The 24,216-nt window shown below is 41.2% G+C and overlaps 3 protein-coding genes across 3 annotated transcripts; 1 reads left to right on the top strand and 2 right to left on the bottom strand.

Annotated features, from left to right (window-relative positions):
* The first annotated feature begins 209 nt into the window (after positions 1 to 209).
* Positions 210 to 1,181, top strand: LOC103111422 (olfactory receptor 8A1-like). The gene has a single exon (XM_007520700.2). It carries the CDS (start codon positions 210 to 212, stop codon positions 1,179 to 1,181), a length of 972 nt encoding a protein of 323 aa, XP_007520762.2.
* A 10,737-nt stretch (positions 1,182 to 11,918) lies between these two features.
* Positions 11,919 to 12,887, bottom strand: LOC103111421 (olfactory receptor 8A1-like). Its single transcript, XM_007520699.1, has one exon. It carries the CDS (start codon positions 12,885 to 12,887, stop codon positions 11,919 to 11,921), a length of 969 nt encoding a protein of 322 aa, XP_007520761.1.
* A 9,825-nt stretch (positions 12,888 to 22,712) lies between these two features.
* LOC103111420 (olfactory receptor 8D2-like) lies at positions 22,713 to 23,678 on the bottom strand. The gene has a single exon (XM_007520698.2). The coding sequence runs from the start codon at positions 23,646 to 23,648 to the stop codon at positions 22,713 to 22,715; it is 936 nt and encodes a 311-aa protein (XP_007520760.1). The 5' UTR covers positions 23,649 to 23,678.
* Between the last annotated feature and the right edge of the window lie 538 nt (positions 23,679 to 24,216).

Here is a 24,216-nt window from a genome sequence, read left to right as displayed (position 1 = left end):
CCATTTTCAAATGCATTCACTGTGAAGTAACATCCGGGTAATTACAAGTTTATATTGCATAAAAATCCTCAGCTGGCAAATTTTCAGCAACCTAATTTTGCTGGCATTATGTTTCTGCTGTGACTAATATTCTCAACTATCAATGACAGGCATATACATTTCTTACTACCTATCATCTTTCTTTGTTCTTACTTCATATCCCCTGCTTCATGAAGGAGATGGCCAGGTGCAATTCTTCCTCGGTGACTGAGTTTGTCCTTGAAGGCTTGACACACCAGCCAGAGCTCCAGCTGCCCCTCTTCTTCCTGTTTCTGGGCATCTATGTGGTCACTGTAGTGGGCAACCTGGGCATGGTCCTCCTGATCTCCTTCAGTCCCAAGCTCCAGTCACCCATGTACTTTTTTCTTGGGAACTTGTCACTCATAGATCTGTTTTATTCTTCAGTCACTACCCCCAAACTCCTGGGCAACTTTGTGCTTGAGCAGAATGTTATTTCCTACTCTGGGTGTATGACTCAGCTCTTTTTCTTCTGTGTCTTTGCCATTGGGGAGTGTTTCATACTGTCTGCCATGGCATATGATAGGTATGCCGCTATCTGTAGTCCTCTGCTCTACAATGTCACCATGTCCCCGAAAGTGTGTATTATGCTGGTTATAATGGTCTACGCCATGGCTGCATTGGGAGCTTTAGCTCATACAACTGCCATGCTCAGGATTTCTTTCCATGGAGATAATATCATCCAGCATTACTTCTGTGACATATTTCCTCTTTTAAAGCTCTCCTGCTCCAGTACCAACCTCAATGAGCTTATAGTGTTACTTGTAGGTGGATTTGACATGCTGGCAACCACTGGAACCATCATCATCTCTTATGTCTTCATTATTGCCAGCATTCTCAGAATGTCTTCAGCAGAGGGCAGGTCCAAAGCCTTTGGGACCTGTGGCTCTCACTTCACAGCTGTTGGGATATTTTATGGCTCCATCACATTTATGTATTTTAAGCCATCTTCTGGCAGCAGCAACCTGGTCCAGGAGAGGGTGTCCTCTGTGTTCTACACCACAGTCATCCCCATGCTGAACCCCTTGATCTACAGCTTGAGAAATAAGGATGTAAAAAATGAGCTTGGAAGGATGATGGGAAAGATGTGTGGACTTCTTCAGGGTACATGTCTAAACCAGTAAAGGTATTGCTTTCCTTTTCTGAAAACCAATGTCTGCTTCTGAAAAGTAACTTCCCCATCCTTATCACCTGTTACAGCTGTCAGATAATAACTTTTTTGAATTGTTAGGAAAACATAGAAAAAGAAAGGAATTCAAATACATATCATTACAGCAAAATTGTAGATGGTATTTGATCCAGAATGTGACCAATGACGTTGAAGGAATTTATTTTCAAAGATTATTCTCAGGTGAACCTTCATGTCTTTTTTCCACCTAAGTGAGAGAGTCCTGAGCAGAACATCTTTCTTAGAAGTGGATGGATTACTTCTGCTTCACATACCTAGTTATATAACATACACTGGAATTTGCAGTAGGCTAGTCCTTGACAAATAAGTAATTGTATTAACACTTGATCATGAGAAGATTTAAATAACTGAGCTCTGTTGCAGATAGCTCTTTCACTGGCACCACTCCTTTTTGTTCTGCCATATATCTTCTAAAAAGTATACTTCCTAACTAAATGAGCCATCATAAAAATGATTTTTAAATAATTAACAATAAAATTCCTTTTTAAAAAAAAAAAAAACTACAGAATTCCTAGCCCAATGTAATTCAATGACACTGAGTTTTTTTTCTTTTGAAAAATAAAATAATCCTAGCAAAAAACACAGGAAACTGACAGTTTTTCAAGTCACCTCTAGAAATAACAGGAATTCCTTGGAATTTTTACTATAATGAAACCATAGACAAATACCAAGAGAAAGAACTAACTAGTTCACTCCTACACACCTCTTCCTTCTCTTCCACTTCTAGACTGAAATACCACCCTAATCTTTCCTTCCCATAGGAAGGAAGAACAAGTGCTTTCAATCTCACTCATTTTGTACAAATTAAGCCATTCAGTAAGTACTCCTTTGCATGGGCTTATTGTTCTCAGCACAGCTATTCTGAGCACCATTTACGCTGTGTATTTTTCTTCAGAATGTGCATATACTGTCTGCCTATCAGGTGATCACATTTGGGAGCCTCTCCAGCTGGGAGCTATAAACAATAAAGATATTATGAGTTTTTGTGAGCAAGTAATTGTGTGAGTAGATGCTTGCATTTTCCTTGACTTGAGTAAGTGCATGAAGGTGGTTTGACGGTCCTAGCCAGCACTACGTGGCCTATCTATTGCCTTCTTAAACTCTGAGACAGCAGGAACCTTCCCCATTCTCTATAAACCCCGTATTTCTCCCGGTCCTGGAACCTCCGGGGTACGGCTTGTTTTCCTACATGCTTCTCTCGATCCACACCATTTGATACTGCATCTGCTGATCTCAACCAAATCAATGCAGCCAGATTTCACTTCAGATTGTGTCCAGAGATGCCAACCCATTCAGCTCCAGAACTCTGATGAGACCGTTCCTAGCTTATAGGACTCCTCAATTCCATTTCAGGTGGTATAATTCCTAACAAAGTCACAAAACCGAGACCAGGCCCATGTGCATATATATTCATAAGGTAAAGGAAAGTATAGACCTTAAAGTAAAAGTGCACAATAGTTTGCACTGACTCCGTAAGTGCAGCAAGCAAATAGAAAGACCTGAAAAAGACACTTTTAAAAGTACCTACTCGAATAGTTTCTACTTAGACCTAGACGCCCTCCTCATCTACTTCCTATTTCACTTCCCTCAATCACTTCAAGGCTAACCTTGTCAGACAAGGTAAGGACCACAAAAGTTGGATAAGGGCAAGAGACTGGCACACTTTAATGATGGTTCTTTCAGTCACTACCAGACCACCCCTTCCAGAGCCCTAGTCAGGGAATCTTGAGATTCCCACATATACATGATGGGCCTAGAACTCTAACAGATCCCTCTCTCCACTGTCACTTGTCACCTCCATCAGGAACAACATAGTGGACCCTCTTGTGAGCCTCTACAGGACCTTACCCTCAAAGTGGGTCAACAATGGTAGGGACTGCCCCATTCTCTGAAGGGAGGTTGTGTCAACAATACTTTGCCAATTGTGGAAGACGGGTTTTGCAATGAGTACAACCTAGCATGTTCCTAGCTATGACTACAGAATGTGAGCTCAGACATACAGAGATACAGAGGTTACATAGGCTCCTGCAATAAATATGGGTCCCAGAGCTAATCAACAGGGTTTACAATTAACAATATGTATATACTTTCCCCATATTTGGGAGCTATTCTCTTCCCTGAGCCAACTTTCTTAGTCCTATTTCCAACTTTGACACCATCTCCTCAGAGAATATCTTTATCCCACCTGCATGTTAGCTGTACAGAGCAGGCAAAAATTAGTAAAGTCATGAGCCCCTTGGAATTTACCTAAAATAGACCTACCAGCTTTTTCCAAAATGGAGACCCGAAAACTTATCTGCTATATTCTTGCCATTAGTTTCTTGATAATTAAACAATTTATTCTGATTTATATATTAATGTTTTTCCAGCCACCAAGTTGCAGATGTTACCATGATAACAACCTGACTTCCCTGGGAAGAGGACCTTACCAATGTGTCCTGGAGCCCTCCCTCCCCAGACCCCTGCCCCACTAGGAAAAAATAGAAACAGGCTGGGAGTATGGATCAACCTGTCAACACCCATGTCCAATGGAAAAGCAATTACAGAAGTCAGACCTTCCACCTTCTGCCCCCTTAATGATCCTGGGCCCATGCTCCCAGAGGGATAAAGAATAGGAAAGTTTCTAATGGAGGGGATGGGATATGGAACTCTGGTGGTGGGAATTGTGTGGAACTGTATCACTATTATCCTAAGGTCGTATCAATCATTATTAAATCAAAATAAAAAGAAACCTACTTTTATAAAACTGCTTTTAATGAGTAAACGAAAAAAATTCTTGGAGTCACGCAGTGGCATACCTGGTTGAGTACATATGTTATTATGCACCTGGGTTAAAGACCCTGGTCCCCACCTTCAGAAGGTTTCGTGAGTGGTAGAGCAAAGCTACAGGTATCTATCTCCTCCTTCCCTTGCAATTTATATGTGTGTGTGTGTGTGTGTGTGTATTTAAGACAAAAATCATTCTTTAGCTGTGGCCCATGAGCTGCTGCAGTGGGTAAATCATTAAGACTAAGAGGTATGGTAAGATCCTGAAATCTACCTATAGCATGGAATGTACCAGAGTAATGCTTATCTTTCTCCCCTCTCCTTTTTCTCTCTCATAAATAAATACTGTCAAAAATTCTCAAGCTTCATAGCTATCTAGAAGTGTAGGACAACTGAACACATGAAAATATACATGCATATGAAAATATGAATAAAATGATTTCTATAAATCATCAAGAGGTCAGGGAGCTACCTCAATGTTAGAGCACAGGACGTGAATGCATGAGCTAGACCCCTGGGTTCAATTCTTATTCCCACAGTAAGCCAGAAATAAGTGGTACTCAGGTCCTCTAATTCTCATAAAAATAAAAAAATTTTAAATTAAAAGTTTTTTCATTAGAATCCTATAATAAACCACTTAATGTTAATAAATGAAAGAAAAGGGAATCCTATCAAAGTCTCTATAACACACATACGACTAAAATAAAGCTTCATTGTACTTAATATAAAATAGAACCAACACATAAAAAGGAAAATAGAACCAAACAATGCTTCCTTAACATACTTTGTTTGATTTTATATTTTTGCTTGATTTTATACCATTTTGGATTATTTGTTTTATCCTCCAGGGTTATCGATGGGGCTCGGTGCCTGCACTAGGAACCCACTGCTCCCAGAGGTCATTTTTTTCTCTTTTGTTGCCCTTGTTGTTCACTGTTGTTGTTGTTGTTATTAGTACTATTGTTATTGTTGTTGGATAGGACAGAGAGAAATGGAGAGAGGAGGGGAAGACAGCGAAGGGGAGAAAAAGATAGACACCAACAGACCTGCTTCACCACTTATGAAGTGATTCCCCTGCAGGTGGGGAGCTGGGGGTTTGAACAGGCATCCTTGCACAGGTCCTTGCGCTTTGTGCCATGGACGTTTAAGCCACTGTGCTACCACCTGGCCCCGATTTTATACCCATTTTGCAACTACTTGTCATAATCAATTTTACTTTCAACTATATCCCATCTATACACACACAAAAGCAACTTTTCAATAAATACTGAAGAGTCATAGTTGGTTTTAGGTGCATGTGTGTTAACAAAATTCTCAATCACTTATCTTTTTTATTTTTATTTTTATTTTTTTATTTATAAAAAGGAAGCATTGACAAAACCACAGGATAAGAGGGGTACAACTCCACACAATTCCCACCACCAGATCTCTGTATCCCCGCCCCCCCATAGCTTTCCAATTCTTTAACCTTCTGGGAGTATGGACCCAGAGTCATTGTGGGATGCAGAAGGTTGAAGGTCTGGCTTCTGTAATTGCTTCCCTGCTGAACATGGGCATTGACAGGTCGGTCCATACTCCTCAATCATTTATCTTTTACTACAACTGTACAAAATAATACTCAATAATCTATAGCCAATATATTATCTAGCATATTTAAAATATTAACATAAGCATCCCTCCCTTTGTATAGATCATTTTTCTAGGCTAGCTAACTTGTATTTCCCTAAGTACGCTAATTCTAATATAGACCTGTCTACATCTGGGTGTTGTGTCTTCAGGTTCCTGAGAGCACGAATCTAGTAAAAAGGAACAAAATTGAATGGTGGAGCCAGACAGTAGCAGCTGGTTGAGCACATATGGTATGAAGCCCAAGGACCTGTGTAAGGATCCTGGTTCCAGCCCCTGGCTCCCCACCTGCAGGAGGGTCACTTCACAAGAGGTGAAGCAGGTCTTCAGGTGTCTGTCTTTCTCTCCCCTCTCTCAATTTCTTTCTGTCCTATCCAACAGCAATAACAACAATAATTTCTTCTTCTTCTAGCGTTTGCCAACAACAATAATAATAACAACAAAGACAAACAACAAGGTCAACAAAAGGGAAGAAATAGCTTCCAGTGGATTCATAGTGCAAGCACTGAGCCCCAGCAATAACCTTGGAGGTAATAATAATAATAATAACAATAATGGCACTACAAATACTTCAATCTCATCTGATCTTTTTTATATAAAATGTGAATACAGTGTACATCACAGATCTTTGTCCCTTGAATTAGGCTTAATAAAGATTTTTTTTTCTTCAAATATCTAGAAAAACTAGACTTATAAGGAAAGCCAACTCTATGTGCTAGGCACTTATACATGTTTGCATTCAACTTGAGAGAATAGTATTAAAAATCACTTGATTCTATAATCAGACATTCCTGAGCTATACAGAGAAGTTCAGTGAAAAAGACAACCTTTATATACCCCAATTTGAAATTCCCTCAACTTCTTCTTTTTTTTTTTTTTTTTGCCTCCAGGGTTATTGCTGAGGCTCGGTGCCTGCACTACGAATCCACTGCTCCTGGAGGCTCTTTTTTTCCCTTTTGTTGCCCTTGTTGTTTATCGTTGTTGTTATTATTGTGGTTGTTGTTGTTATCACTGTCATTTTTGTTGGATAGGACAGAGAAAATGGAGACAGGAGGGGAAGACAGAGAGCGGAAGAGAAAGACAGACACCTGCAGATCTACTTCACAGCTAGTGAAGTGACCCCCGCTTCAGGTGGGGAGCTGGGGGCTCAAACTGGTTTCCTTATGCTGGTATGTGCATTTTGTGCTATGTGTGCTTAACCCTGCACTACTGCCCGCCCCCCTCAGCTTCTTTAGGTTAGAGAGATAACTCTGACAAGACAGTGAAAAAGAAAGTAACTTAGGAGCCAGATGGTGATGTACCTGGCTAAGCACACATAGTACTATGCAGAAGGACCCAGGCAAGGACCCAGATTTGAGGCCCCACTATAGGTAGCTGTCTATCTCCCCCCCTTTTTTTTTGCCTATAGGGTTATCTCTGGGGCTCAGTGCTGCACTATGAATCTGCTCCTGGCAGTCATTTCCCCCCTATTTTATTGGATAGAACAGAGAAAAATTGAGAGAGATGGGGAGATAGAGGGAAATAGAAAAGAGACACTGGTAAACCTGCTTCACCACTTGTGAAAGGGACACCCTGGAGGACGGGAGTGGGAATTTGAACTTAGAACCTTGCACAGGTCTTAACGCTTCTTAGTCTGCATGCTAAACCAGGTGTGCCACCACTAGGTCTCCTCTCTCTCCCACTCTATCTCCCCTTGAGCTCTCAATTTTTCTCTGTCCTACTGAATAAATGATGGGAGGGGGGTGGCTGTAGGAGCAGTAGATTCACAGTGCCAGCACCGAGCCCCAGCAACTGGAAGTCATAACATAACATAATAATAAAATAACAGCATAATATAACATGTAACTCAAGAGTAATTCAGGAGAAGGGTCAGCAATTTTTTTCATATATATAATTTTTATTTATAAAAAGGAAGCACTGACAAAAACCATAGGATAAGAGGGGTAGAACTCCACACAATTCCCACCACCAGAACTCTGTAACCCATTCCCTCCCCTGATAGCTTTCCTATTCTTTATCCCTCTGGGAGTATGGACCCAAGGTCATTGTGGGATGAAGAAGGTGGAAGGTCTGGCTTCTGTAATTGCTTCTCCGCTGAATATGGATGTTGACATGTTGATCCATACTCCCAGCCTGCCTCTCTCTTTCCCTAGTGGGGCAGGGATCTGGGGAAGCAGGAGCATCTTTTCTGCTCAGTGGGAAGGCAGGTAAGGAAAATGTTGGATTGTAGGAAGAAGAAAACAGAATCCAAGGTAAAGTTGGGCAAAAGAACTTAAAGTCTGCTGAAACTCTAAACAGTGCTTGCAGGAAGAATTTTTTTTGAAAAATCCTATCTATAATGGAGCAAGCAGAACATAATTTGCAGAGAACTAGTTTGCCTCTTAGGAATTCATCCCTGGTCTTAGCACTCCAAGATGACTAAGAAATATTTGTCATGATCTGCCGGGATAGCCTGAGGGTGCTTCTTCCTGAGCAAGTGCTCTCTGGGTTGGAGAGAACTCAGCTGGAGCTGATCTAGGCTGCTGCGTAGGAGAGGGATCAGGAACTCTCAGGAGATACACTCTGGAACTCGCTGAGCCGGAAAGCAAGTCCAACTGTTTTTACTCAGAAAAGCAGCTTATATATATATATATATATATATATATATACTAGCCAAGTAGGGTGTAAACAGGGTGTGATGTAGAGAGGGTGGAGCGAAAAAAGAGATTGGTGAAAATCAGGGTGTGACAAGGAGAGGGGGCGGAGCAGGCGAGAATTCTACCACTGAACCACCAATGCCCTGGAGGGAGGGTGGAGCTTAGTTAACAGTGGTTTATGTAAATAGACGGCAGCTTTGAGTGGGATCAAACCGATGCCCTGCAGGCATGCCGGTGCTTAGTTGAGCAGGATTAGAGACAGAAGCTTTAAGCCAGGGGAGCTGGCATACTACCCAACAATGACCCAAGTGAATTGTTGAAAAACACAACTATACAGGTTCTTCTGACTTTTGCTAGGATAAAGTTTCCTTATAAACAATTATTCACTGAGAGTAATAGCCTAGATATTTGTTCTTAATGGTTTCTATCTTTTATTTTTGGAAGGTTTCAATTAATGCAATAAACTTTTAAGAATAGAAACAGTATGGTGGTACAAATACAGAAGAAAATCTTTAAAAGGGCCATCAAATCAACCAAATATAACTATTATTCTTTAATTCTCCATAATTTAAGATTATTGTTTGGTGATTAATGGTAGACTAGAACAAGGAGCACAAACAATAAGAGGAGAAAACATGGACATGGGAAAGGAGAAGGCAAAATGGATTAGCCAATGTTGATGAAGCACCAATTTTAAAAAGAGGTGGCACAGTGGATAAAGCACTGGACTCTCAAGCATGAGATCCTGAGTTTGATCCCCAGCATCACATGTACCAAAATGATGTCTGTTTCTTTCTCTCCTCCTATCTTTCTCATGAATAAATAAATAAAATATTTTTACAAAAACCTTGTAAATGCTCTAAGTTAGTCTAGTGCTCATAGTAGCCCAAGAACATTCTCCAAGGAAAGTAAACAACTTGTCCAGAAATTTGTGTGGAGTTACAGGAGAACTACAAACTGCCAGACCACCCAAATGGATCAAGGACGTGGATGTTAGACTAGAAACTATCAAATACTTAGAGAAAAATAGTGTCATAACTCTTTTACGTCTAAATTTTAAAGACATCTTCAATGAATCAAATCCAATGACAAAGAAGACTAAATCAAAAATAAACCAATGGGACTACATCAAATTGAGAAGCTCTGTATAGCAAAAGAAACCACCACTCAAACAAAGAGACCTCCCACAGAATGGGAGATCTTTACATGCCCTACATCAGACAAGAGACTAATAACCAAAATATATAAAGAGCTCACCAAACTCAGCAGCAAGAAAACAAATGACACCATCCAAAAATGGGGAGAAGATATGAACAGAATATTCACTACAGAAGAAATCCAAAAGGCTGAGAAACATATGAAAAAATGCTCCAAGTCATTGATTGTAAGAGAAGTGCAAATAAAGACAATAATGAGATACCACTTCACTGCTATGATGACTGTCACACATCAGAAAAGATAACAGAAACAAATGCTGGAGAGTTTGTGGGGACAAAGGAACCCTCCAGCTATGCTGGTGGGAATGTAAACTGGTCCAACCCCTGTGGAGAGCAGTCTAGGGAACTCTTCAGAAGGCTAGACGTGGACCTACCCTGTGACCCTGCAATTCCTCTCCTGGGGATATATCCTAAAGAACCAAACTTACCCATCCAAAAAGATTTGTGTATACTTATGTTCATAGAAGCACAATTTGTAATAGCCAAAACCTGGAAGCAACCCACATGTCCAACAACAAATGAGTGGCTGAGCAAGTTGTGGTCTATATACACAACTGAATACTACCCAGTTACTAAAAATGGTGATTTCACCATTTTCAGCCCATCTTGGCTGGAGCTTGAAGAAACCATGTTAAGTGAAATAAGTCAGAAACAGAGGAATGAAAGGGGATGATCTTGATCACAGGCAGAAGTTGAAAAAGAAGATCAGAAAACACTAAGCAGAACTTGAAATGAAGTTGGTGTATTGCAGTAAAGTAAAAAGCTCTGGGGTGGGTAGCACGGAGCATTCAGGTCCTGGAGCATGACAGTGGAGGGCCCAGTGGGGGTTGTACTGTTATGTGGAAAACTGGGAGATGATACATATGTACAAACTATTGTGTTTACTGTCAAGTGTAAAACATTAATCCCCAATAAAAATTAAAAAATAAGAAGAATTTGCTAATTAACCTTATCATGGTGAACATTTTGCAGTATCACCTATAGCAATAATTTTATTGTATGACTTAAACTTATATGATAATATATAGCAAGTACATCTAAATACCAGGAGAAAAACTGAAGTATTGATAAACTGGAATTCATAGAATTGAAAAAGTTCTTAAATAGACAATGAAAATAACTTCAACCTTGGAGATAAGTATTTGCAAGTCAATTATTTGATCATTGGCATACTGTATAATATTGTCTTCAATACTCAAAAGTTAGAGAATAAAAAACACATGGGTACTTTTGCAACTGCCTAATGGAATATACATACATGTTGGAGTCGGGCGGTAGTGCAGTGGATTAAGCATGGGTGGCACAAAGCGCAAGGATTGGTGTAAGGATCCTGGTTCAAGCCCCTGGCTCCCCACCTGTAGGGAAGTTGTTTCACAAGCGGTAAAGCAGGTCTGCAGGTGTCTATCTTTCTCTCCCCTCTCTGTCTTCCCCTCCTCTCTCCATTTCTCTCTGTCCTATCCAACAACAGTAATAATAACTACAGCAGTAAAACTATAAGGGCAACAAAGGGGAATAAATAAATATAAAAAAGAATATAAATACATGCCAACAATAGTTCTATTATACAATTTATATAGGCATCTTTCTTTCTTTTTTTACCAGTGCACTGAGAGTCTCAGGCATGAGACTCTGTTTGCATAACCATTATGCTATTTCCTGCCCTTAGAGATATGTTTCTTGAAAGTAAATATAATGAAACAAAACAAAAATAATGAAGACGAGAATAAGCATAAGAGTTAAGCATGATCAGTTCAACCTAGACAACATAGTTGTAGGGTGACTGGGCAGAGGAGTTACTGAAAATAGAATTTTATTTATTGAGATTATAAGAAGGAAGAAGGACAATTCAAAACCTTGCTTAAAGAGTAGTGTGTGTGTGTGCGTGTGTGTGTGTGTGTGTGTGCATGTGTGCGCACACACAAACACACAGGCACAAAGCATACCCATTAAAATATATTATCTTATAGAGGTCCTTAGAGGGAATAAGAGAAGATGTTTGCTGCTAAAAGCCAAAAGTTCTGTTACTTTTTTTTTTTTTTCCTCCTCCAGGGTTATTGCTGGGCTCGGTGCCTGCACCATGAATCCATCACTCCTGGAGGCCATTTTGTTTTTTCCCCCTTTTGTTGCCCTTGTTGTAGCTTCATTGTGGTTATTATTATTGCCCTTTTTGATGCAATTCGTTGTTGGATATGACAGAGAGAAATGGAGAGAGGAGGGGAAGACAGAAAGGGAGAGAAAGATAGACACCTGCAGACCTGCTTCACCGCCTGTGAAGTGACTCCCCTGCAGGTGGGGAGCCGGGGGCTCGAACCGGGATCTTTACGCCGGTCCCTGCGCTTTGCGCCACATGCGCTTAACCCACTGCGCCACCGCCCGACCCCCAAGTTCTGTTACTTTTAAGAAAGTTGAGCAGCATGGCCACAAACTTTACTGGTTTAGACTTGTACCCTGAGGAAGTCCACACATCTTTCCCATCATCCTTGTCAGCACACTCTTTACATCCTTATTTCTCAAGCTGTAGATTAAAGGGTTCAGCATGGGGATGACTGTGGTGTAGAACACAGAGGCCACCTTCTTCTGAGCCATGCTGCTGCTGGAGGATGGCTTAAAATACATAAATATAATAGACCCATAAAATATCCCAACAGCAGTCAAATGAGAGCCACAGGTCCCAAAGGCTTTGGACCTGCCCTCTCCTGAAGACATTCGAAGAATGGTGGTGAGTATGAAGACATAAGAGATAACGATGCTTCCAGTTGTGGTTAACACATTGAATCCACCTATAGTCACCACTAAAAGCTCATTTACATAGGTGCTGGAACATGAGAGCTTTAGAAGCGGAAGGATCTCACAGAAGTAATGGTGGATGACACTGTCCCCACAGAATGAAAGCTTGACCATGGCAACAGTATGGGACAAAGCATCAAATGTTGCCCAAGCAAAAACCCCAGTCCCCAGGGCATTGCACACTTTAGGGGACATGGTGACACTGTAGAGCAGAGGACTACAGATAGCCACATACCTATCATATGCCATGACAGACAGCATGAAAGACTCCCCAATGGCAAAGACACAGAAGAAAAAGAGCTGAGTCATACACCCAGAGTAGGAAATAACATTCTGCTCAAGCACAAAGTTGCCCAGGAGTTTGGGGGTAGTGACTGAAGAATAAAACAGATCTATGAGTGACAAGTTCCCAAGAAAAAAGTACATGGGTGACTGGAGCTTGGGACTGAAGGAGATCAGGAGGACCATGCCCAGGTTGCCCACTACAGTGACCACATAGATGCCCAGAAACAGGAAGAAGAGGGGCAGCTGGAGCTCTGGCTGGTGTGTCAAGCCTTCAAGGACAAACTCAGTCACCGAGGAAGAATTGCACCTGGCCATCTCCTTCATGAAGCAGGGGATGTGTAACTACGATAAAGAAAAAAAATCATAGTTTTAAGAAAGGTAGGTTCTCATCACTGTTAGTATCTTTCACTGTTATGAGAAAGAAAAGAAACTCATCATACAATTAGATATTTATTACAATGTTGTGCTAGTCATAAGTTTGTAAGTATGATGCTTCCATGTTGATGTGCTGTGAAAGGTCAACAGAATGTATAACTAAATGGAATGTGTCTGTAGTGTCAGTGAATAGCTGACATCACAATGCAGGCCACAATATGTGCCTTCAAAAATCAACTTGGTGTCTTGAACAAACAGAACACAGCAAGTATAGATGCACTGGAGCAACAGCTTCCAGTGCCATGCTGCTGGTGACATCTTTTTTTTTTTTTTGCCTCCAGGGTTATTGTTAGGACAAAGTGCCTGCACTATGAACCCACTGCTCCGGGTGGCCATTTTTTCCATTTTTGTTGTTGTTAGATAGGACAGAGAGAAATTGAGAGAAGAAAGGAAGATAAAGAGGAGAGAAGATAGACACCTGCAGATCTGGAATTCCTCTAAAATTGCAAAATGACTAAGCTAAACAACTTGTCTGAGACTCTGAGGTCTCTGGTTCAATCCACCTGCTGCCAGCAGAAGGCAGAACAGAAAACTGCTTTGTTTTAAAAGAAAAAAAGAAAGAAAAACAGCTGGGAGCAGTGAGCCTACATAAACTTGGTCATGATCAGAAAAACAAAAGGAAAAGGAAAAGGAGGAGGATAATAGAAGAATAGAAAGCTTAAATTTTGTGTAATTACTTCAATAAAGCCACAGGTTTTTGTTTTTCTTGGACATACACAATACCAGTCTCTGGCAGCTCTTATGTTTCATGTCTTGCTGAAAAGCATTACGTGCCTACCAACACTGTCATGAGAAAAACCAAATGGCTTCTACTGGAAATAGAGAAGAAACAACCCCCAGCCTTACCATCTCCAAAGTCTGGATCTTGCTCCAGCTGTGTCATGAATCACTTTGACTTTGGGAATGGCACTCCACCTGCACTTGTCTATAAATAGACTGAGCCGGATAGGTGCTCTTTAAAATCTGCTTTAGCTGGAGGGCTGAGTGACACTGAGTGAGCAGTAATGAGATCTCCTTTAAGACCTAAACCAGCCTATCTTCTCGAAGCAAGGGAATATCTGAGCTTTTGTTCACTGACTTCGAACTCCAAGGAGATGAAGGAGTGTCGTATTCTCCTAGGACCACATGCCAAGGGAGATTCTTAGAGCTGAGAGCCTCCAGAGAAGGTGAAAAGCAATTAGGAAAATTATATTTATATGAGGAATGGTGGCACCCACCAAATACTAAGACCAACAATGTAGAGAATTAGACACCTGATCCACTTCTTGGAAAGTTAAAACTTTGTGTAGAAGCAGGCAGACTCCCGTGGGGAATCACAACAGGGTGGACACAAGCAGACTTGCAGCAGTTTGGTGAAGAAGTTCTCTCACACTCCAATGCAGGTTCTAGCTCTCTCATTCTCTGTCTCCAAAAGTAGAGCATATTTCCTCTTGGTTTCAGATTTTCACCTCTGTGTCCCATCATTAAGGTCTATTAGATGAATTCCCCTGGACTCATCCTGAATACTAAGCCTGACAATAGAAAAGATATGAATAAGAGTCCTCTTCTTCCTAAATGTATTTGTCTGTGGTTTGACAGTTTTCTTAAGTTATTTTATTTTATTGTTTTATTTTGCCTGCAGGATTATTGCTGAGGCTCAGTGCCTACACCATAAATTCACTGCTCCTGGAGGCCTTCCCCACGCCCCCCCACATTTTTGTTATCCTGTTGTTGTTGTTATTATTGAACAGAGAGAAATTGAGAGAGGAGGGGAGACAGAGAAGGGGATAGAAAGACAGAAACCTGCAGAACTGCTTCACTGCCTGTGAAGCAAACCCTCTGCAGGTGGGGAGCCGGGGGCTTGAACCGGGATCCTTACACTGGAACTTGAACTTCGTGCCACGTGTGCTTAACTCACTGCACCACCACCTGGACCCAATTTTTTAACATTTTATTTACTGGATAGAGACAGAGGGAAATCAAGATGGAGAGAGGAGACAGAGAGGAAGAAAGTGAGATGCCTGCAACACTGCTTCATCACTCATGAAACTTCTCCCCCTGCAGATGGGGAACAGGGGCTTGGACTTCACCTGGCCCCCTGAGTACAGTTTAATATTTTATTTATTAGTAAGAATGACTGGAGGAGAGAGAACTAGTGCATGACTCAGGTACAAGTGTTGTTGGGGACCTTGTGCTTGAGAGTACCACACTTTACCCACTGTTTCACTTCCTGGACTACCAGACACAGTTTGTAAGGAAGTCCTCACTTAGCAGACTACTCTCAACTTCAGGCTGGCAAGACAGCTCACCAGGCAGAGCACTTGTGCTGTGCAGGAGCCAGGTTCAAGTCTATGTAGACGTACTATGGCACATTGATGTTATGGTGCCTCTCCTGTTGTCTGAAAAAGTTATCCTGGAGTGTTGTGGTCACCTGTGTATGTTTGTCAGAGATCATTCATAATGTTCTGATTTGTTGCTATTGTTTTGCCTCCAGAGTTATTGCTGGGGCTCGGTGCCTGCACCACGAATCCACTGCTCCTGGAGGCCGTCCTTCCCATTTTGTTGCCCTTATTGTTGCCTTTGTTGCCATTGTCATTGCCATTGTTCTCACTGCTGTTGTTGTTGTTGTTGGATAGGACAGAGAGAAATGGAGAGAGGAGGGGAAGACAGAAAGGGGGAGAGAAAGATAGACACCTGCAGGCCTGCTTCACCGTTTGTGAAGTGACCCCCCTGCAGGTGGGGAGCTGGGGTTCTAACCAAATCCCTACACTTGTCCTTACGCTTTGCACCATGTGCACTTAACCTGCTGCACTACTGCCTAGCCCCCTCCATTTGTATTTTATCTGTCATGTTTGTATGAGGTATGGGGATAAACTCATATCTCATTTGTGCAAGGTATTCACATCATATTTTTATATATTTAAATAATTCAAAAAGATTCAGAATGGAAAAACATTTCATTTCCCTTCTCATCTGCCCTCTAATTTCCTGTTCTCAGAGACAATCTCCTTAGCAATCTGTTCACTTTGATCTCTGACTTTTATATGGAATTTCTATTCAACTATCAATTTTATTTTGCCCTTGCTTACTAAGAATATTAAGTAAAAATCATAAAAGTAAATGTCAACTGTAAATAAACTCTTCTAGAGACTAAAAGTAGAGAAAATACTCATTCTGAGTGAAGTTAATACCTGCTAATAAACCTAGGAAGGAAATTTCAAGATGAGAAATGTACAAGGAGATAACCATTCTGCAAACATGGACAGCATGACCAAGGAAGAGTCTCAGAGGTGAGAGTCTCTGGATAAGGAAAGCAATTAGCACCAATAAAGCAGAAAGAAAACAAATACACAGAAGACTGGATAGAAATTATTTTGTTACTATGAAGAAAAAATATATCCTAGTGAAAAGCACTGTCAAGTGGTATAGTTTTCCTGGTGTCTTCATTATTACAAGTTATAAATATTTTTTTACTTAAAAAAGCATTTTTATAATCATGGTTGTGAATCTCGGTTCTTAGACAAATCACAGTGACTTGACACAATTAAAATGTATAGTTGTTGTAAAAAAATCTTATAAATGCTAAAAATAGGGGGCCAGGAAGTAGCACAGCAGGTTAAGCACACATGGTGTGAAGCCAAGAACCAGACCAGCATAAGGATCCTGGTTTGAGCCCCCAGCTCCCCACCTGCAGGGGAGTCGCTTCACAAGCAGTGAAGCAGGTCTGCAGGTGTCTGTCTCTCCCCATCTCTGTATCCCCTCCTCTCTCCATTTCTCTCTATCCTATTCAACAACGATATCAATAATAACAATAATAACTACTACAACAATAAAAACAACAAAGGCAACAAAAGGGAAAAATAAATAAATATATAAAAATATTTTTAAAGAAGAATAAGAATGAGAAGGAGAGTAAGAAGGAGGAGGAGGAGGAGAAGGAGGAGAAGAAGGAGGAGGAGGAGGAGAAGGAGGAGAAGAAGGAGGAGGAGGAGGAGAAGGAGGAGAAGGAGGAGGAGGAGAAGGAGGAGGAGAGGGAGGAGGAGGAGGAGGCAGAGGCGGAGAAGGAGAAGGAGAAGACGAAGAAGAAAAAGAATTATGTTCCAAGTTTCACCCTAAGTATTTCATGTTCCAGAGTGAGGCTACAATTTTCTTTTATGAATAAATAAACAAATAAAGACTGGATGATGCACACCTGACTCAGTGCCTCTATTACAATATGCAAGGGCCTAGGCTCAAGCCCTTGGTCTCCAGTTCCTACCTGCAGAGTGGAAGCTTCACAAGCAGTAACACAAGGCTGCAAGTCTCTCCCTATGTCTCTCCATATCTACCCCTTCCATCTCAATTTCTTTGCCCCTATCTAATACATAAATAAAATATTTAAAAAGCAAATAACAAAATAATGTCCGACTCCATAATATTACATATAATTTAATCAGCACAGATAAAAAGCAAAATATCCCAGTTTTAAATGGGAGGAACTATTAGCTTCAGTGTTGTGACCCCAACAGGAGTTTGGGACTATTAGCATACAAATAAAGTCACCCAGAGGAGGCGCTTCAGAGAAGGGAATGTATAAAAGCAAGAGACTTTGAGCATGTTGCTCTTTTTGGCTGCTGCCTCTTCTCCTGGTCAGAAGTGGAGATACGCCATGGCTACTTCTCCCGGGAACTGAACATGTGTGACTCTGCTAGCTGGTAAACTTTTAGACCCCTCTACAGCCATGAGCAAACTTTACCTCAGCTGATCATTGTTTATCTTGTGGGGCTAAACCTTTGATAACTATACTCAGACTTTATGGACCTAGCTCCTAGCGTACTCTTAACCCTTGATGATAAGTGCTTATTTTACCTTTTACCTGTTTCACCCTAATAAACCTTATATTGTTTAACCAGTCCCCAGCTCCCCTCTGTGAATACTTTCACACACTGCAGCAGCCCCCACTAAACCCTTTTAAGGTAAATAACAGCAAATGGCGAGTAACAACACTTCAGATGTCAAGTTTCCCAGAAGATTCACATGCCTGGTCTTATAAGACATCCAACTTTCAGGTCTCTACTGAACAAGGAACCTGCCGTCTCTCTAGAGACAGATGTTCTTGGGCCTGTGAGGTTCTTCTTGACTGTAGGTCAAAACTGGTTTGTCCCTGTTTTCTTCTTCCTTGCCACTCTCTGTAGAGCAACGGTGTTTGGTGTGTCATCTTTCCAATTGCCCATTTCTAATTTAGTCAGTTCTTTTTTTTTCCCCCTTTCTTTTATTTGACAGTACACAGAGAAATTGAGGGGAGAGGAGAAGGTAGCGGTGAAGAAATGGACAGTTTGTCCTCACAATGGGATCCAGGACCCACATATACTCACCTCTCACTCCTGCAAGTAGGGAGTCAGGCAGGGCTTAACCCTGGGTTTTGCACATGGTAATAAAAGCACTCTAATGTGTGTGACCACTCAACAACCTAAATCAGTTTCTTTGTTATGTTGTTGTTTGGTTTTTATTTTTTATTGCCAGCAGAGTTTTCAATGGGGCTCAGCACCAGTACTACAAATCTACTGCTCTCAGAAGTCATTTTGTTCCTCTTCTTTGTAATTTTATTGGATAGGACAAAGAGATATTGAGAGGGGGAGACAGAGAAGGAAAGAGACAGAGAAACACCTGAAGACCTGATTCACCATTTGTCAAGCATCACCCCTGCGGGTGAGAGCAGAGGTTCAAATCTGGATCCTTATGCATGGAAATGTGTGTACTTAAGTGGGTGCACTGCAGCCCAGCCTCCTCAATAAGTTCTTCACACTTGATATACCAAGTATCTGAATTCACAAAGAATCCTTTTTCCAGATTAGCTATTTGTGCTCACCTCTGAGGTTTAACGTAAGAACTTGTTCTGTTTATGCATTTTTCTTTAATCTGGCCATGTGGGGGCAGAGTAGAGCACAGAAATAAGGGATGTGTGTCTTCTATTTATGAGATGGATAACATGCACTTTTCTGAAGTTGTGGGTTTTTTTGTTTTGTTTTGTTGTTTTGCAATTTGGAGGAAGGATTGTGTAGCACTAGGGTTATATTTGGAGCTCAGTACTTACATGATTCTACCAATACTAAAGGAATCTCTATTTTTCACCAGAAGGCAAGAGAAAGAACAGAAGCCACAACACTGCTCTGTCTCTTGTTTCACAGAATCCTCCATGCAGGTTCTCTCATGTGGTGGCTGGGGGCTCAAACTCAGGTCTTTGCATATAGCAAAATCAGCCCTCTACTGAGTGAGTTACCTTTGAAACCCTTGATGCTTTAGACTCATCTCACTTATTGACACATGGAACTTATACCTCTGGGGATAGTCTCAGATTCAGAACCTGATAGATACATTCCATATGGAGCTCAGACTGACAGGGATTCAGAAGTTAGACAGCTTCCTGTGCTAAATATGAATAGATATGAGCCCTGGACCAGACTGTGAGGATAAACAACTGTATTCATGTATTTTCTTCAAGTTTGGGAGCTTCTCTCTACCTTTATTCAGCTTTCTAGCCCTATTCTCAACTCTGACACCACCTTCCCAGACAATATTTTTAGTCCACCTGGAAGTTAACTATCAAACTCAAGCAGAAATTACTAAGGTCATGGGCCCCTAGGAACATACCTAAAATAAAATTCCTAGCTTCTTTCTGCCCTAAGACTCCTATTCTCATCTGTTCTGTTCTTACTTTTTGGCTCCTGTTTATTAATCATGTTGTTCTGCTTTATATCTTATCGCCTTTCAGCCACCAAGTTGCAGGTGCTACTATGATTCCATCCTGACTTCCCTGGGCAGATGACCTCACCAGTGTGTACGAAAGCCTCACTATTCTAGAGGAATAGACATTAATAAAATTAAATGTTTAGATTTAAGTTCTATGGATATAAATAGGTTCTGTGCATTCATATTTTAGGAGCCCTTACGTATTTATTTCCCAGGGAATAGGAAGTAAATAATCAAACTTAGAGAATCAGAATTCCAGAGTTACACAGACATCTAAGTTATATTACAAACTGTTTTGGAGCAGATATGTCCAGATTTCTAAAGTCCCAGTTTAATTATCTTCTCCAGACAGTTTGCAGAATAAAGAGTAAAACAGTAAGGGAAGAGCACATTATTTGTTTTCTCTCTCCACCCTGTTTTCTACAATGGTCCACAGTTTAGTTTAGTTTTTTGTTTTTGCATCCTAACTTGCATGCAGAAGAGTTCTGTGTTGAATGTGGTGACTACTTAACTAATGTATTTCCTTCAGAAATGCAGAAGCATGTGTGTGCTTGGATCTCTCTTCAGCCTTCAAGTACTTACTCTGTGTGGGGAAGTTCACTCTCCTCTCTTTCTTGAGATATAGAGCTTTTCCACTAATTTATGGCAACCATTTATTAATATGACTGCCACCATGCAAAACTATATAGACAACTCAAAGGAGCCATGTGTCTAGTGAGCCATGACCACCACACACTCAGCCCAGCTTCTCCCACAATTCTCCACATATTCAAAACCTGCGACTCCTCAAAGGAGCCATGTGTCTAGTGAGCCATGACCACCACACACTCAGCCCAGCTTCTCCCACAATTCTCCACATATTCAAAACCTGCGACTCCTCAAAGGAGCCATGTGTCTAGTGAGCCATGACCACCACACACTCAGCCCAGCTTCTCCCACAATTCTCCACATATTCAAAAACTGCGACTCTCTCTCTCCAGCTGCCTAAACAAAAGTCATCAAAGCTAGCCTTCATTACATTCTTCCCTTAACAAGAGAGTTAGTTAATGCTCTGCAAATTTGTCTCTCATCTCTCTCAACCAAGCAGCTATCTTCCCGGGGAAATTTACTCTGTAAGCAGCAGTGGTGGAGGTGCACTTTTTGGCTAAGTGATTCTGTTAGAACCCAAATCATCTGATTAAAATTATGAAAATCAGATAATGTAGCAGTGTCTCTGTTTAAAATCAATTCGATAACTCAGTTCATGAGCAGAGATGAAATCACTGTCAACAGCTATAACCTACACTTGCCTTTAGGAATGTCCAGGGTGGAGAATATGAAACAAATGTATTGTTTTTATACACTGACAGAACTGCTACCTTGCACTTAATGAACATTTTTTTGTAAGCAAAGAGAGAGACAAGATGGGAGTATGGATCGACCTGTCAATGCCTACATTCAGCTTACAGAAGCCAGACCTTCCACCTTCTGCATCCCACAATGACCTTGGGCCCATACTCCCAGAGGGTTAAAAAACAGGAAAGCTATCAGGGGAGGGGAGGGGATACAGAGTTCTGGTGCTGGGAATTGGTGTGGAGTTGTACCCCTCTTATGCTATGGTTTAGTCAATGTTTGCTTTTTATAAATAAAAAAATTTAAAAAATAATTTCTGAAATGATTAACTTCAGATTTTTTTTATTCCTTTCACTCAATAGGACAGAGAGAAATTGAGAGGGGCCAGAGAGACAGAGGGGGCTGGATGATGGTGCACCGATTTAAGTACACATAGTACTAAGCACAAGGACCCCGAACAAGGATCCCCACCTGTAGGGGGGTTGCTTCACAAGTTGTGAAGTAGGTTTGCAGGTGTCTATTTTTCTCTCTCCCTTTCTATCTCCCCTTCCCCTCTCAAATGCTCTCTGTCCTGTTGAATAAAAAAAACAGTCACCAAGACCTGTAGATTTGTAGTGCCAACACCAAGCCCCAGTGATAACACTGAGGCAACAAAAAAGAGAGAGAGAGAAAGCCACCTGAGTCTACGGCCATACCACCCTGAACATGCCTGATCTCATCTGAAAAAGATGCCTGAGAACTTGAACCCAGATCCTTGTGAGTATCCCTGCACATAGTACTATGTGTGTTTAACTGGGAGTGTCACCTTCTAGCCCCCTGAAAGTGTTTTAAGACTTCTTTGTTCTTTGTCTGTCTCTCACGCACAGACACACATGCACATGTGTGATAGTCTTCTACAAGTTATTCTTCACTCTAAGCTCTATGTTCCTCATAATTCCATCTCCATTTCCTCAATAAAAGTGCTTGAAACTGAGAACAAGCCCTTCCCTTAAAACAAATTTTAAAAGGTACCTTACTTTCTTTTTTAAAATTATTATTTTTTAGTTATTGGATAGAGAAATCGAGAGGGTGAGGGAGATAGGGAGAAAAGTTCAGAGAGACACCTGCAGTGCTGCTTCACCACTTGCAAAGCTTCCCCCCTGCAGGTGGGGACCGGGGGCTCAAAGCCGGGTCCCTGTGCACTCAACCAAGTGTGCCACCAGCCAGCCCCGGCATCTTACTTTCTAACCTTCACAAATTCTGAGTCAATTCACATCATTCCTTTTCACGCACCACTCCAATGTATCCTCAATCAAGAAAGCACTTTCAAAACTATGTTCAATACATTACTTTGTATGTTTTCCTCCTCTTTTATGTTCTTCCCTATTCTGCTAATTTCTTCTGTATGCAAGTAAAAATTCTAAAGATAATATTATCGGAATATCTTACTGATTAATAGTTTCAAAATGCATTAGCCACTTTAAATACAATAGGGGTGTGGGGGGAGAGGGAAAGAGGGAGAGAAAGACACACACACACACACACATATATATATATATATATATATACATATATATATATATACATATAGAGAGAGAGAGGTGTGAATTTTTCATACTGAAGGAGGAAGAATTACATCGTGTCCACATCTTTTCCTCTGGTTCATTTTTCTTGTTCCCTGTGAGATGCCCTTTGTCAGGATGCTGACTTTTCCCCAACCAACCTCTGCAGTGCGTATTTCACATCCTTGTTCCTCAGGCTGTAGATAAGGGGGTTCAGCATGGGGATCACTGTGGTATAGAACACAGAAGATACCTTCTCCTGATCCATTGTATTGCTGGAAGGGGGTTTGAAATACATAAATGTAATTGAACCAAAAAAAATACCCACGGCCATGAGATGAGAACTGCAGGTGCCAAAGGCTTTGGATCGACCCTTGGCAGAGCGAATACGGAGGATGCTAGAAAGGATGAAAGCATAGGAGATAAGCACAGCCAGTGTGGGTGCCAAGGTGTTAACCCCTCCAATAATAAACAGCAGAATCTCATTGATGCGGGTGCTGGAGCAAGAAAGCGCCATCAAGGGGAGGATATCACAAAAATAGTGCCGGACAAGGTGAGGCCCACAGAAGGATAGCATTGACATGTGAGTTGTATGGACTGTAGCCCCAAACAAACCCAGGGAGTACACGACAGCCATCATTATGGAGCAGACCTTATGGGACATGACAACATTGTAAAGCAACGGGCTACAGATAGCGACATAGCGGTCATATGCCATGGCTGTGAGAAGGTAGCCTTCAGCAATCACAAAAATAAGGAAGCAATAGAGCTGAGTCATGCACTCAAGAAAGGAGAGGATGTTCTTCTCTGACACAAAGTTCACCAGCATCTTTGGGGTGATGACAGTGGAGTAGCAGAGGTCAATGAAGGACAAATGACTGAGAAAGTAATACATTGGGGAGTGAAGCTGAGAAGTGATGGCAATCAAGAGAATCATGCCCAGGTTGCCCACCACTGTGACCACATAGATCCCCAGGAACAAGAGAAAGAGGGGCAGCTGGAGCTCTGGATGCTTTGTTAACCCTTCAAGGATAAAGTAAGTCATTGAGGAATGATTCGTAGTAGCCATTTCCAACAAGATGCTATCTGTAGACAGAAATAAAAGAATATGCATTTACCGGCATTATTTCAGATCACCAAAGCAGAATGATAAGCCATATAATGGTTGGTTCCAGTCCTAAAGGCTCATTCATGACTAGACCTCTGTGAGGGACACCTTAAAAGTTCAAGAAAATTTCCTTCCAATGGATGAGGAGGGGATATGGAACTCTGGTATTGAGAACTGTGTGGAATTATACCCATTATCTTACAATTGTGTTAATTATTATTAAATCACTAATAAAAAGAAGTTCAAGAACAAAGACCAACATACTCAAACACTACTCTTCAAGTGAGAGATTCATTGTGCTTCCACGATTAAGGTCTCCTTCACTTTGAATGAGAACACGCATTTGAAAGACACAGATGGTTTTTGTATTAATGTTCATTCTCTTTTTCTGGGCAAATAATAGACTTATACTTTAGATGGATGTATCTAGATGTCAGGATTACAGGAGATCTATGTCAGAGTAAGAGAAGCCCATTAGGGTATCGTAGGAAGTCCAAATATGTGGAGGAGAGCTGTAGATAGGCTGCAA

The sequence above is a fragment of the Erinaceus europaeus genome, chromosome 20 (genome assembly GCF_950295315.1).
Source record: "Erinaceus europaeus chromosome 20, mEriEur2.1, whole genome shotgun sequence".
Taxonomy (NCBI): domain Eukaryota; kingdom Metazoa; phylum Chordata; class Mammalia; order Eulipotyphla; family Erinaceidae; genus Erinaceus; species Erinaceus europaeus.
Note: the sequence above shows the minus strand (reverse complement) of the source record. Positions and strands in the feature narration are given on the sequence as shown.